This window comes from Monodelphis domestica, chromosome 1 (genome assembly GCF_027887165.1).
Source record: "Monodelphis domestica isolate mMonDom1 chromosome 1, mMonDom1.pri, whole genome shotgun sequence".
In the NCBI taxonomy this organism is placed as follows: Eukaryota; Metazoa; Chordata; class Mammalia; order Didelphimorphia; family Didelphidae; genus Monodelphis; species Monodelphis domestica.
In genome coordinates this window covers 178,044,563-178,060,045 of record NC_077227.1, presented here as the reverse complement: position 1 = coordinate 178,060,045, position 15,483 = coordinate 178,044,563, and the positions used below count along the sequence as shown (strand labels likewise).

General features: G+C 42.6%; 2 protein-coding genes across 12 annotated transcripts in view; both read right to left on the bottom strand.

The window, feature by feature from the left end:
• CARMIL3 (capping protein regulator and myosin 1 linker 3) overlaps positions 1 to 4,424 on the bottom strand; it is a 28,788-nt gene extending 24,364 nt beyond the window's left edge. For 7 of the 10 annotated variants that reach the window (XM_056810085.1, XM_056810091.1, XM_056810088.1 and 4 more), the window contains exons 1-5: positions 3,535 to 4,424; positions 1,796 to 1,890; positions 1,064 to 1,114; positions 894 to 953; positions 6 to 121 (exon numbers count right to left, since the gene is read on the bottom strand). In XM_056810085.1, coding sequence (XP_056666063.1) covers positions 6 to 121; positions 894 to 953; positions 1,064 to 1,114; positions 1,796 to 1,890; positions 3,535 to 3,574 — 362 coding nt within the window. In that variant the 5' untranslated portion in view covers positions 3,575 to 4,424. The remainder of the gene's footprint in view (positions 1 to 5; positions 122 to 893; positions 954 to 1,063; positions 1,115 to 1,795; positions 1,891 to 3,534) is intronic. The other 3 variants (XM_056810094.1, XM_056810093.1, XM_056810092.1) reach the window with 2 other exon arrangements.
• Positions 4,425 to 4,552: 128 nt separating this feature from the next.
• The window catches only part of DHRS4 (dehydrogenase/reductase SDR family member 4), a 32,585-nt gene continuing 21,654 nt past the window's right edge, over positions 4,553 to 15,483 (bottom strand). For both annotated transcript variants that reach the window (XM_001380071.5, XM_016427913.2), the window contains exons 7-9: positions 7,795 to 7,929; positions 7,204 to 7,259; positions 4,553 to 5,141 (exon numbers count right to left, since the gene is read on the bottom strand). In XM_001380071.5, coding sequence (XP_001380108.5) covers positions 5,027 to 5,141; positions 7,204 to 7,259; positions 7,795 to 7,929 — 306 coding nt within the window. In that variant the 3' untranslated portion in view covers positions 4,553 to 5,026. The remainder of the gene's footprint in view (positions 5,142 to 7,203; positions 7,260 to 7,794; positions 7,930 to 15,483) is intronic.

Sequence of the window (15,483 nt, the reverse complement as noted above, 5' to 3'; positions counted from 1 at the left end):
CTCACCCAGGGCCCGGGCAGACCTTGGCTAGGGCTGTGCTCACATGCCGGGTCACCTGCTCCACGCTCTCTGCTGATGGTAGTCGCATGCTCACCGTACCGCGCTCTGTCTCCACTAGGATCTGTGGAGAGAGACACGGTGGCAGACCCTCAAATTCAGCTCCCACCTCAGGGCACCCTGCTTTGTATTTCAGGATCTCCAGGATCAAACAGAAACTCCTAGGTTGGATTTTAAAGCCCTTCACAACCTGGTCAGGTCTTCTTTTTAGACCTTACTTCCCTCTACATACTGTACAAATGCTACGCTCCATCTCCTGGCTCCTTTTCACTGACTGTCCCCCGTGGGGTAATGCTTTCCCTTCTCCCAAGTATCTTTCAAGGCTCAGGTCAAATTCTACTTTCTGTAAGATGATTTTCCTAGTCTCTCCCATGACACACTATGCGGTGTGAATACACTTTTTTTTTAAACTCTTACCTTACGTCTTGGAATGAATACTGTGTATTGGCTCCAAGGCAGAAGAGTGGTAAGGGCTAGGCAATGGGGTCAAGTGACTTGCTCAGGGTCACCCAGCTGAGAAGTGTCTGAGGCCAGATTTGAACCCAGGACCTCCCATCTCTAGGCCTGGCTCTCAATCCACTGAGCTACCCAGCTGCCCCCTGGTGAATACATCTTATGCACACAAGGTGGTTGTCATGTTGTCTTCCCCCATTAGATTGGGGGCCTCCAAGGCTGGGTATTGTGTTTGTGCTTTTCTTTGTATTCTCAGAGTTTAGCACAGATCCTGGTACATTGTAGGTGTTTAGAAAATATCTATTGCCTATTTGAATACTAAGGGTAACAAAAATACTCCTTATGCTTCCACAGCCCCAGTGAATTTTATTCCCTGCTCTTACCTGATTCTGGTTGAGGGTGCTAAAGGTTCGGATCTCTAGGACATTGAAAGAGCTCTCCACCTGGGATGGGGGGAAGGATGGATGCAGCTCAGTTCAGGTCAAAGATATGGGCTGGTCTAGAAGGAGAGCTTTGGGATCTGGCCCTATTCTGCTCAGCTCTTCCGACTCACCTTAGCTGGGACTTTCAGAGGGAAGAGATGAAGTCTCCAGGCAGTCAGGGCCTAGAAAGGAGAGATGAGAGGGTTGGTTTGTTGAAGGAAGCCACCCCTACAATCCTCCCTGAGTTCTGGTCTCCCTCACTTCTCATGAGTTCCAGCTCCCCATTTCCTTTATTATCATTGTCATTAATTGAACTAGCCTTTTCCCTTTCATCTTTTAAACTAATCTTTTCCTTCTGATCTTTGTCTATTGAGTTCAGGTAGAAACACTCCTGGGCAAGTTGATATGATGTTGCTTTTACTTCATATTTAGTATTCTGAGGACTACTGTACAAATGGATAAAAGAACTGCTTTTTGTAACTGAGTAAAAATCTGGGATGTAGGTTTATCGTCTGTAGGCTTACAGGACCATTCTAGTAGCAGAGGGGAAGGTGGAGATTCTTGTTATTAAATGTAAGTTTAGTCTTCTTCTCCTCCTCCTCCTCCTTCTTCTTGTTTTGGAATCAATACTGTGTATTGGTTCCAAGCCAGAGGAGTGGTAAGGGCTAGGCAATGGGGGTTAAGTGACTTGCCCAGGGTCACCCAGCTGGGAAGTGTCTGAGGCCAGATTTGAACCTAGGACCTCCCATCTCTAGGCCTGGCTCTCAATCCACTGAGCAACCCAGTTGCCCCCTAAGTTTAGTCTTGTCCCTGATCCTTCTTCACCCATCCTGGACCCCGTGTGACCAGCCTTGCCCTCTCACCAGCACTCGGTCTTCATACTTCTTGGGCTTGGTCTCCAGTTTCACCCGGTGCTGCTGGTGCACAGCTCCTCGACTCAGGCACCTCCGGATGCTTTCTGTGGCGGTGGTGGTGACAGGAGAGAGATGGGGTGAGAGTGCTGCTTGGGGTGGCACACGTCCCCTTCCCTTGGGCTCTCAGAAAAAGTGAAACAAAGACAAAGGCAGCAGATGAGAGGGAGAAAGAAGACCTGAGACCGGAAACCCCAGAGACAGAGAGAGGCAAAGAACTGACTCCTTCCCTGAGTAACTCTTTTCTTTGGTATCAGGATTGGCCTGTATCTCCCAGCAAACTTGGGCAACTGGAGATCCTTGAGGGGTGCGTATATGTGTGCGCGTGTGTGTGTGCGTGCATGTGTGTGTGTGTGTGTGTGTGTGTGTGTGTGTGTGTGTGTGTGTGTGTGAGAGAGAGAGAGAGAGAGAGTGAGACTGTCAGTGTGTGGGGGTGTGTGTCTGTGCACTTCTGAGGGTGTGAAGCTTTTTCCAACCAGTGTTAAACAGTATTCATGGCATACAACAATGAGTCAATGTTACTCTGTGTCTATGAGGGGGTAGTGTGTCCCTAGGACGGCTCTGGTATGAGGATACAGCCACTGCTTCACATTTGTGTTAGCACCAGTGCATGTTAACTGAAGGTGTCAGTGTGACTGCTTGACAGTGGGTGGTGGGTATGAGTATGTGCTAGGGAAATATTATGGAGATACAAAAAAAGGAAATCAGTTTGGGTTACTCCATAGAGGAAGCTACAAAGTAAGGCAGTGCCTGTGTGAGTGCACATCCAAGTCCCATGCCTTTCCGCTCTGCGTGCGTGTGTAGGTGGGGGCGAGTGTGCATGGGTACGGTGGGTCTCTATGCCTTCCTGTTTGGGTTAGCCTTCAGTGTTTTGCCAGGGGTATACATGACCCTGGTTGGATCTCCCCGCACATGTCCTATCCTTGGGCCGGTGATCCAGAGGGTTGAGGGACGGGACGGAAGGCTGCTGTTCACTTTGGGGGCAATCTGGGAAATCATACTCACAAGGAAGGGCTTCATGTGGGGGAAGGGCAGGGGACAGGAAATTGGTGGTGGGCACTGTGGTCGCTGAGGAAGTAGAATTTAATTCAACCGTGCCTCTTCTCTGCTTTCTCTTCTACGACCCTCTCCGCCCCGGCACTGCCCCCTCCCACACCGATCCCAGGGGCTCTACTGGAGTCCGGGTGGGGCAGGGCAAAGGATGTAGAGGTAGACGCAGCAGTCAGCACCAGGGGCAGCTCCCTCTATCAGCCCAGGCGGACCCGGCCGGGGCGGCTGAGAAGGGGAGTTTTAAAGCTAGAAAACCCCAGGGATGGACCGAGGGACCGGTCAACCACCAGAGCTCTGGATGGGCCCAATAGGGGAACGCAAGGAGCTGCACCTGTCACGGAGGGGCGGGGCGGGGCTGGGCGGCCCGGGGACAAGGAGGTACAGACTGGGGTGAAACACCGGTCGGTCGGGGAGGAGGGAAGATGGGGAGGCGGGGGGAGAGGATGCACTGGAAACAGCGATGCACTGGGGTTGCAATGCATGGAGCTGCGGGTTGCACCAGAACTAGGATGCACGGAAGAGAGGGATGCACGCGGGAGGGGATGCACCCGGGGCAGGGATGTACTGGGGAGATAAATGCACCGGGACGGGGATGCTCCAGGACGGGGCTTTTCCTGAGCCCGCAGCGCCCGCCCTCGTACCTTGCAGCTCGCGGGTGAGCTCTGCGCTGGGCTTGGCCATGGCGGCTGCTGCTGCTGCAGAGGAGCCGCCGCTGCCGCTGCCGCCGCCGCCGCCGCCGCCGCCGCCGCTGCCCGGGAGCCGCGGCACATGCTAGACTCGGCTCCGGCAGGGCCCCGGCAGCTAGCGCTGCAGCAGCCGCTGAGCCTCGCTCACAGTCAGGGGCGGCTGCGCGAGCAGAACAGCCCTCCTCCCTCCTCCTTTCCCCCTCCCCCTCGACGATGCCGGGTCTCCCTCCCAGCCCCACGAGGAGCCGGATTGAGCATGCGCACAGGGTCTTCGCGGGCGAGCGGTCGGTCCAGGCGCGTGTCTAGCTTCCGCGGATCTCTTTAATACAATGCCCAGAGCTCGCCGGGTTTGGGGTCGGCTGCAGACCTCGGACCTTGCACCGCCTACCGTCTGCTGCTGGCCGCCAGTCCCAGCCCCCTTCTTCTGGGTTGCAAGCTCAACACTCTTTCTTTTGTTCTCTGGGCCTGGACTGTCTCTATTTCTTCCCAGGTCATTCTTCCTGTACCCCTCCCCCAAGACTGACGCCATGGGTGGGCCACCCCTCCAACTCATCCCACATTGACCCACGTGGGAGCCTTAGGGCCGGGCCAGGCTCAGGTTTCAGTATGAACTAGTAAAGCTCCCAGCCTCTCATCGCTGGGGAGTAGAGAGTGGGAAGGGGTTTCCGTCTTCCCTTTTTCTCTCTTTTGGACTGATCCGACACATCCCCACCTGTGTGTGCCTGCTAAGAGTAGCGCCCCAGGAAATTCCCGTGGCACCTTCGTCTTCCCTGGCTCTCAGCTTGGCACTTCCACCGCTTTAGCATCACACTTGCCTGAGAGGCACCCCCCCCCCCCCCCACCTTCCAGTAAGGAGGTGTAACTGCCATTGGGAGGCTCTCTGCCTTGCCCAAGGGGGAAAAAAAGCATTCCTTTCTTTTATTCCCCAAAAGACGAATCAACCAGCTAAAAAACCAACAGGGTCATTTGCATGTTATTTGCAAGTTAATTTTATTTCTAATGGCACAGAAACTGGAGATCTGCCCTGGGCCTTTCCCTCCTCCCTCCCTCCCTTCTGTGTTTCTGTCTCCCTTCTCTTGCTTGGCCGGGTCCTGGTTTCAGTCCTCACCCCTCTTCCCTCCAGCTGGGCTAAGTTTTGTAAAAAGTAGATTTGTCAATTAAGGCTAGAAAAATGAGTAGTTCAGTTCTACCTTTGTGTTTCACGTAGTTTTTATACAGGACAGACATCCTTAGGGATGGCTTTTATTCCCATGCTTGGCAAACAGAGATCCCTAGTTGCCTCTTCACACAGGCTAATTTTAATTTTTTTTTTTTTAGTCCACGGAAGTCAGTGGGTTGGGCAGAGTAAGAGGAGAGGAGCCTCTGAACACAGATTCCAGTTGCAACCTTGAGTCCCCTCTTCATTCTAGATAGCTGCTGGCTTCTAAAGGGATTCTCTCCAGGCTGATCAAAGACGAGAAGGAGAACCTCCAGCCACAACTATTGTTTCCCCTGTGATGTAGCCAGCATCCGGTGAGCACAGGAAGGACACAATGCCTGCACATTCATGTGGCTCACCCAGCCTGGGGAATAATCATGAACATAATTATAATAAGAGTAATTACAATTCAAATATTAGCATCTTACATAATCAAAGTGGGCTGGGAGCTTTGACTCAACTATTTCTGGTCAATTGCCCAAAGCAAATAACATTTGTTATGAACAGGTAGCAAATATACTCTAGATACCAGCCCACCTTGTTCCCTCCCCCATAACTATCTGAAAGGGTTCAGAAAAAAAAAGAAACACTTAGGGAACAATATTCTACTATACTATTGAAGACACTATGATATATGCAGATTTCCAATTTGGAAGATCTAGATTCAGAACCAATGTGACAATAGTTATAGGATATTGATCATGTCATAATCTCTTCTTGTTTTGAGCAACTCCGTAGGATTTATATACTAAATTATATGGACAAGATGACCATCTTTTTTGGTGCAGAGAGGCTTCACGCCAGGAATATTCCTATATTGATGAAATCATAGGTTTTTTATGTGTTTATATAATAATAATAATAGCAATAACAATTCTGCTAAAGTGGATTCTTCATCCTGGTGACCCTGAGTTTTTCTTTCCTTTTCTTTTTTTTTAAACCCTTACTTTCTGTCCTAGTAAGAACTAAGACAGAAGGGCAAGGGCTAAGCAAGTGGGGTTAAATGAGTTGCCAAGGGCCATATAGCTGGAAGTGCCAGAGTTCTTTAAAAGGAATACAAACTCCAGGAGGTCTTACCAAGCTGGAATAAGATTCAAGTACAGACTAGGTGGCAGACGGTGCATCTGTCCCCTGAGAACCAGCCTAACTAAATTCAGGCTCCTCAGCAGATTGGCCTAAAAGTGATGAATATTTTGGTCACAGTAACTCTCAGAGACCACCTACTATGTCATAGAGAAATTATAATAGGCAATGTGGAGGGTGAACTCACACTGATGAAATCATAAGCTACTGAAGAATTATTGGAGTAATATGATAAAATTATTTGGATTGTGTTCAGACCTGTTCTGTGAATTTATTGGTGAATACAAGTTGTAAGTGAGGAAATCCCCTCTCCCAACACAGAGAGCAAACACCTTGTAACTTAAAGTTTTAGAGGGTGGCTTAAGGAATTAAGAGGCCAAATTTCTTGCTCAGAAGCAAGTAAGTGAATATGGGGTCGAGGTGGGACTTAAACCCATGTTTTCTGACATTTTACTATTCTACCACACTGCCTTGCTGCTAGAAAATGATGATGATTCTTTAAGAAAACTCAATATGAAAAAACTTAAAGTTACATGACCTATAAATTAGGAGAGTAGTGGTGGTAATTACTTGTAATCCAAAAATCTTCTTCTCTTCATTATAAGGTTATACTGAGAGCTTCCTTCAAGTAGTAGAATTCCCCTATATGCTCAAAATATGTTTTGATTTGATTCAATTTAGTTTATAAGCAGTTTTTTTTTCCTATAGAAATTCACTTAGGTGACTCAATGGATTGGGAATCATGTCCTATAGATAGAAGGTCTTGGGTTTGAATTTTGACCTCAGATGCTTCCTAACTGTATGACCCTGGGCAAATCACTTTACCCCCATTGCCTAGCCCTTACTACTCTTCTGCTTTGGAACCAGTACATAGTATCGATTGTAAGATGTAAGATAAGGGTTTTTAAAAACAAAAAAGAAAGAAAAAAAGAAACTAATTTATTGTTCATAGAATGACACACCAATAACCTCTGCCGTTACTATATATTTATCTGCTCCCAAAATGTTTCATTTAGTAAACATTTCTTAATTATAATAGGTAAGGTAGAGCTAAAGGTACATATGATGTGATTCCTGCCCTCAAGGATCTTACAATCCAGTGGGAGGGAGCGAATAAGAAACATACCTAGCTAAATATAATAGAAATTTGTTTGGTCATGGCATAAAAGGAGTTCAACAACCATTTATCAAATTTTTTTATCAAACATCTCTACCGGGCCTGTTTGCAGTAGCCCAATGGGAATAGTGTCAGCACTTTCTTGATACTCTGTGATACATCTGGGTTGTCTGGGTGAGCAGCCCCTTGCAGGACTTCTCCTCACACACCAAATGAAGATCCTCACCTGGATATCTTCATGACATTCTTAGAGGTGTTCTCACTAGATTCATCTTTCCAGAGCTGTTGGGAAATGAGACATTCGCTGACATTGCTTTTTTCCAAGAGAAGGAAATGAAGGCCACAGAGGGAAAGGCTTTGGTTTTTACCAAATTGAGTTGGGATTAGAAATGGGGTGCAACATTACCCGAACCTTTTTCTCCCCTTTTCTATTTGTTGCACCTGGCTTTTTTTTTGCTCTCCTATTTTAAATTCATTTCTCCGGCCCACTTTCTAGCTAGTCACTCCATTTGAGGAAACAAACACAGTTACAGGTGTTATTCCTAAAGGGGACACAAAAGAGATGGGGATGGAGTCTTTGATCGCTGTTTTCACCCCATATACCACACTAGAGAGGCAGGGGAGGGATAGTATAGGAAAAGTATATTGGGAAAGCCAGGCTATTAGGCAAGAAATTGAGGAACTTAAAAAAAAAACAACACATTGGCTCTCCTCTCCCATCTCCTCATACAAGAAAATGACCATTGCTCTAGAAAGGAGGAAGAACCTCGTTAGGAACTCTGCACCTCTCCTTTCCCTCCATCTTACCCATCCTTACAAGAGAACTGAAGTTGGTCTTGATGAGGCCTGGTGCTAGGCAGTTCACCCGAATGCCTTTTGGTTCCAACTCAGAAGCATAATTCTTGGTGAGTCCCAGAAGGGCTGTTTTGCTGACATTATAGGAGCCCAGGTACTAGAAGGATAGAAGGGGAAAATGTGGTGGTTGGTTGTTGTTTTTCATTTCTGAGTTTTCTGAGGGAGGGGGGAATGGGATCCTTACACTCTTTTAACATAATAACCTTTGTGTTAAACTGAGATCTTTGAGACTTGCTGGGAGAGATATCATGACTGAAATATGACTCTGGTAGGTCTTCTCTTATTCAAAAGGACCATGACAGGCAACAGAGGTGGTAGTGGTGAAGTATAGGTATTCCTTCCACACCATGACTTTTCCCATCTCAGTTTTGATATATCATGAGACAGCATAAGAAATTAAATGGGATTTTTTTGGAGTTTTGTGAAAGTCACAGGTAAAATGAGAAGGTCAGTAGATGACAAAAAAAGTTTAGAAACTCAGAAATGCATAAAATATATGTATAGTATTATGTAATGTCAACATATTTTATCTTTTAATACCTTAAATATAAACTAATTTCTTTTACTGTAAACACTCCATAAAAATAAATCAGACATTCTCCAGTACGATGGAGGGCCAAAAATTTTACGTGTTTTTTCCAGATTGTGGAGGTACCACGCCCCTCACCCCTGAGATGTGGGAGATACCTGTAATAAATATTAAGATAATGTATGCTCCTGTTGGCATGGGATTCAGGGTTTCCTCTGGACACCCCAGGCCTTTCCCCCTTGTATTCCTATAGTGCTGAAGGAAGGTGACTTTGAGCTGAGCTGAGCTGAGACACTCCCTCTCCCCTAGCTTCTTCTTCTTCTTTTTTAAAACCCTTACCTTCCAAAATCTTGGAGTCAATACTGTGTATTGTCTCCAAGGCAAAAAAGTGGTAAGGGCCTAGGCAATGGGGGTTAAGTGACTTGCTCACACAGTTAGGCCACATTTGAACCCAGGACCTCCCATCTCTAGGCCTGGCTCTCAATCCACTGAGCTACCTAGCTGCCCCCCTGAAATGATATTGTTGTTGGCATATTGGCATATGTAGGCCAATTGGACAGAAGGAATAAACAGATGAGGAACTTGGGAAATATAACATAAGCTTGACATAGAGGCATTGTATAGTATGGATAAAAGATTTCACTTTTTTTTGGATATCTACCAATTATCTGAGAGCTCTATCTCTGCAGCAAGCAGGGAAATAACTAATTTGGAGGAATCCATGAATAGAACTGCTATTCTGGAATTAATTTTTGCCAACATGGAGGAACTGACTGCTAAGTAATAGGGATGGGAACTTTGTGGAGAAATGACCACTTCATTTATATAGTTGTGATAAAGAAAGAAGAGAGAGTCAGACTTACATAGCATATTTCCCAAATTTTTAGACAGTGGATTCTAAAAGTATTCAGAGAACCATTTTTAGAATTACATATACTCAAATTCTATAGGAGAAGATAGCTGAGGAAGGCTAAGAAACTCAGGAATGAAATCCTGAAGATATAAAAAGAAATAAGTTCTCTGAGGAGGAGGGATTAGTTGTCTAAGGAGACCAATGTGGATGCACAGGGAACTCCCTGACCAATTTAGATTTTAAAAAGAAGGCATGTAGAGAAAATTTAAGCTAGAGAGGTAATGGAGGATGAATGCAAAAGTAAGATATCCTTGTGAGAACAGTGCTTAGGTGCACTAGAACATAAAATGAACTTAGGCTGGTGAGGAAAACTAAAAATGAAGAAAAGTTTTTTTATTCTAATTTTTTAGTTACATTGGCGAAAAGATGACCAAAGAAGGGAGATGATGATAACAATTGGAGAGAAGGTAAGGCTGCTCAATTTTTTATTAGGTGATATTTTATTTAATCCCATTACTGACTGTCCCACTGAAGGTTAAAACAAAGAACTCAAAAGACTGAATTGGCTGAAGTAATTATGAATCAGTTTCACCTAGCTCGGCCAAATACCCTTCTGCCCCAGAGGACTGATTTAAAAAAAAATCAAATCTGAGTGACTTGGACATCCACTCTTAATCACCCTAGGTAAAGACAACCAACTCTCAAATACCTGTCAATCTTCTAGCCTCAAAAAAACAACCAGCTCTTAAATACCTTTCAATCACCCTAGCCTTGAACTAGTCAGTGAACTTAAACTGTCAGGATTTTGGTCTCCCCCCTTTCCTAAAATCTATTTAAACACTCTGCTTTCCATAATTTATTGAAATACCCAGGACTGTAGTTCTGTGTGTTATCCCAGGTTACTCAGTCTGCTTTCATTAAAGACCCTTATTATAATTTGCTAGTTCTGTGTTTTTCAGATTGATATATTTGGGAGTTCCAGCAAGATTTCAAAGTCTCACCAGGCTGCCTACTGGATTGACCATTGGATTCATGGCAGGCAGGAACTCATGGAATTCCAGTACAGATCCCACTTGGCAAGTCAGCTTGGGTAGGTGAGTGAACTCTGGAATTCTGAACTCAGAAAGTCTATTTGGCTGGAGTTTTGATTGGTTCTTTAATTTGAGGTCTGTTAAAAGACCCACAGGTAATTTCAGGGTCTGTCATGCTGAGAAGATAGCTGTCTGATATATGTTTTTAGATTACAAACCAGATGCTGGCACATGCTTAGGTAATTGGCAGAATTTAACCAAGTCTGACCCCGGATACTGTTGGCCAAAATGGAGTTCTTTTGATCATGAAAAAAATTGCCTTTTTGGACTTCCATTCTAAACTCCACTGGCTTCAAGATTGAGAGCCTTGAATGGGAAGCCTTTAACCAATGGCTCCTTGAGTTAACCAGCTGACAATCTGAGTTAGAGCTATCCTTTCTTCCAGAGAATGGTAAAAATTTGAAAACAGTAGATTGGGAGGCTGAGAATAAAATCCATGATCTCCAAAAGGAAGCTGCCAAATTAAAGGAGTAAGAATAAATAAAAAGCTAGCTATAAGAACTGTACAGGAAAGAGAGACTTTCATGTGCTCTTTAGCCCTTAGCTCTCCTTTAGGCACCAAGTCCTAAGTCCACTGGACAAGAATATATGTCACTACTGCAAAAAAAAAAAAAAACAGTGTTCTTCATGGAACAGAATTCTTACTATGTACTACTCCCATTGCCCTTAAAAACAAAACAAAACAAAACAAAAAACCGTCAAACAACTGCTTTTCTTTTGAGTTATAGTCTCGGGAAATCCCCCTTTTTAAAAGATTTTCAATCTCCTTTCCTGGTCCCTACCAAGGGATTATGTGATTTGGCTGGACAGCTATCCAGAGACCCAGTGCTTGGTTTGTTTAGTAAATGAGGGTTAAAACTAAGTTTATACTCTTTTTTTTTAAACATACTTTTTCCTTTCTAATGAAAAGAAAAACCAAGTTACTGAAAAACATATAAACATGTAAGAAGCTTGCTCACAAAGAAATGACATATAAAATGATGCACTGAATATGAACCCCACCCAAAGTTGCTGCACACTTAATCATAGTCATCAGGAACTGGAAACTTCCAATTTGTTTTTTTACCCCATAGAAAAGTCACTTCTTCTGGAAAAAATGGCCTACTCCTGGGCCCAATATCTTGGAGTGAAATGTATAGTGGGGGGAAAAAAATGAAGTTCAAATCCCTTTTGAGGTTTGGTGACTATAAGACTTGAAATTCTCAGGAGGTGGTATTTCTTAATTTTAAATTTATTAATTGACTGGTCAAGACATCCTTTACTAGTCAGTTGACTCTCTACAATAAAAAAAGAGATCCCCCAAACCCCCTGTCTATAACCCCCTGGTGAATTCACCACTTAGTCCCACCCCTGGACATCCCAGACATCTAATTGGTAAATAGCCACTGAAGAGATGGACTTAGAGACTCTAATTCCTCCCTTATTATTTCATTACAAAAAGGATGTGTCCTTGCTGGGACCTGGAAAATGTCAGCACATTCTGTCAAGTGACAAGACCACTGTACTTTTAAGTAAGTTCTACATGGCTGCTCATTTTATCCTCAATCAGGGTTCACCATGGCTGGACAGCCCTGCCCTAAATCCTTTTTTCCTTAACAAAGACACAAGATCCAAACCCAGTTTTGATAGTCTGGGGGAGAAACTTGGTGTATCCTCAGCTTGGAATCAGGCTGTTTCATTCTGACCTTGCCCCTACTCCCTACCTGCTCCCCCACCTCCAAATGACTTCACAATTCAATATTAATTTTCTAAAGCAAAATTGCATTAAGCTACAATATAAGTCATATGTCGCCAACTGCCATCTTCCTCCTCTTTTGAGGGGCCCCAGTCAAGAAACCCAATTAGAATAAATAGAAAGATAGTTCCCCATAATATGAAATGGTATAACTTAAAGATTTTTTTGGGATAATGGTTTGCATAAAGCGTCTGTTTAGAAAAGTTTAAGAATTTAAGTTCTGGAGATGGGAGGTCCTAGGTTCAAATCTGGTCTCAGACACTTCCCAGCTGTGTGACCCTGGGCAAGTCACTTAACCCCCATTGCCTAGCCCTTACCACTCTTCTGCCTTGGAGCCAATACACAGTATTGACTCCAAGACAGAAGGTAAAAAAAAAAAAAGAATTTAAGTTCTGGATTTTGTTCCTATTGTATTTCTAAGATCAACTTAGATGGAGGTTTCTCTAAAGCAACCTAAAATGCCATCTATTTTAAGTGTTAAGCCACTGATGTTTAAAATTGTACCAACTGTTGATGCCTCAACAGCAGAGAACAATAGAACTTGTTATCAGGGTATCAGAATTCTCAAAAGTCAAAAAAAGCCCTAAGATATATGTCTTACATTCATAACCTCATAGTTAAGCATTTTCTTTATAGTTTCTGACCTGGTGAATGGGGAAAATATTGTATACAGTGCTGTTCATTTTTAGAATTGATGTAGTTTGGCAGTGGGAAATGGTGCTTTAAATCAGAAACGCTTTGAAATCCTTTTTCTTTAATGGTGCTTTTAGATCTTATGCTTTTTACTAGTTAACAGAAAAGTATATATCACTGTGCTGCTTTTCTAGCTACTCTCAGATGATAATGACTTGTCTGACATAAGGAGCTAACTTGAAGGATGTTATGACTTTATTCCCTTTGATAAGTTTGCTAGGATGAGAAAAGACACTAAAGCATCCAAACAACCTTGAAAGTCCAGTAAACAGAACATGGGAGGACACATCACCCATATATGCTGGGGATCTTTAAAGAAAAGATCTTTATGATTAGGGAAATACTTCAATCCCTGAGAATGTCTCCTTCCTCTTTTCCTGCCCCTTTTCTTAGAAACCCCCCCCGCCCCCCATCATTCATAGGAAGAATAATCTGAGGGACAGAAGAGAATTGTCAAAGGCAATTCCTAAGACCCATTAATAATAATATATAATATTATATTATAATTATAAAAATTATAATATTATTATTATTAACAATAATAATAATAATGTTTTGGACTTTTTCATCATGCAGGCTACACTATCTGTAAATCTTTAAATAAACACTTTCATGCCTTAAAATGAAGGGGTCCGAGCTGGAATTCTTTGGGTAAGAACCAGCATTCACTCTCCCACCACAAAACTCGCTCTCACTAGTGATGGTTCCTCTTTTGAGCTGAATGCTGTCATTTAAACATTTTTAAGCTATCACTTGTCTAGAAAACAGTGTGTTTCTGATTAACAGGTATATGTTTTAGATTGTTTACAATGACTAGAAATTGTGATGAATATAAAAGACTTTGGGTGTTAATTGAATGATCTTGTAAGCAGCTTCTGCCTCAGGAAAAGTGAGAGAAGTTTGGGGCATGGCTGATACACATCCGACCTTTTCTTGGAGCTATAGGTGAGAGTGGAGGAAAGGTGAGAAATGAGAATGACCAGCTTTGAAAAGAGCTTGGCAGACCCTCACATCCCAGGTCTCTCTCTCTGTCCTTCCTGAACTCCCAGTATATCCCCCTTGAGGAAATAAAGAGAAGGATTTGAAGATAGAGAAAAATTATGGGAAAGTCAGTAGAGTGAGACGGAGCTAAGTGAAAATTTACAATATTTTACACAATGATGTTAGTAGTTGTAAAATCCAGTTTTGATTTGGGTGAAGTATGTCATAAATCTAAATCAGAATGTGATTTCAAAGATGTCCCTGATGAATAAAATTAGAATAGTGTGGAACCCAAAAGCAAGGCATTATGCCTTCAAAGAGCTGAAAATTGTAGGCCCCTAGGAAGTACTTGAGATAATTAGACTTTGTAAAGAATAATGTTGAATAACTGAAAATTATGATGTAGCTCTAAAGTACATTGTTTTAAATTGTCTTTAGTTAATTGATTTGTACAGTGAATGGAAATACTTAACTTGAATTTGATACCTGTTGTTAAAATAGTAAATTCTTTTAAACCTAGATACTTTTGGGTTATAGATGAGAGAATGCTGTTAGTGGCCCTTGTAAAAAATCAACATTTTCACTGTAATTTTGATTTTTTTTAAATGTCCAAAAAGCAGAGAAATAAGAACTTCTATTGATGGTGATTTAATTTTAGTTGAGAACAGTTGAGGGAAAATAAAGATTATGTATAAAATGCAGTTAATTTAGTGAAAGAATTAGGAGCACCCACTAGATTTATTTTGAAAGCACAGACTTCATCTTGTGCTGCCACTTGTACTCTCCTCCATCTTATTGTTTTTCACCAATGAGAAACTAGACTATACAAATTATTGATTGTTCCATATGCATAGGAGGTTATAATTAACCAGCATCCTTTCACTTTAAGAGAAATTAGACTACTTAATTTTGTATCCTGGCTAATTGTTTTTGTTTTAACTAACTGATCTTTTCAACATATTAGATAAATTTTGGGGGGCATAGTTTGCTTTACTTTGTATTCAGGGTTTTTGGACTAACTGGGGAGTCCATTGACTGATACTTTTTAACTACCTCTCCAGTAAGTCATTTATAACCAAATTGTTCCTCAGTTATCAAATTTTTTCCATTACAATAACTGAGGGTTCCAGGGAGATTCCCATTATTTTAAACACAACAGAAGGGGTTTGAAGGCCTAACTGATTAGCTTGTTTGTAAATAAAGTTAGATGGCCATCTGATAGTTGTATTCACCCTGTTTCATAAATGTTAGCTATCCTATTTTTGACTACTCTATTCTGGTTTAGAGATGATCTTAATCTTTCCTTAATAATCCTTTTTACTCTTTGTGTTTTGTGGGAATCCTGGAGGATTCTGCTCTTCTGAGAAACAACGGCTATACCTTGTGCCTTAATTCTTTGGAGCCTCTAATGTAATTTTTCAGAGTACAACCATTACATAGAAATATTTTTTGCTTTTAAGGGTTATTAAACCCAAATGACTTCTTTTTGTATGTGTTGGATTGGATTTTAAGCTGTATTTGAGAAAGAAGAGTTTCTAGAAGTCTTTTGTAGTTTTTCTTTAGAGGACTGAAAATTTTTTGGTGACAATTTAAGTGTCAAGTCACAAACTGTCTAGTTTTGGCCCATATATGTGGGTAAGGATTTAGATGAGTGTTCCACTATGTGAAATCCACTGCAACATGTTAGCCATTCAAGCTTATCACCCCCAATCCTCAGGTTTGTATTGTTCCTCTTATTTTCTAGGGACCACTCCACCAGTCTGCCTTAC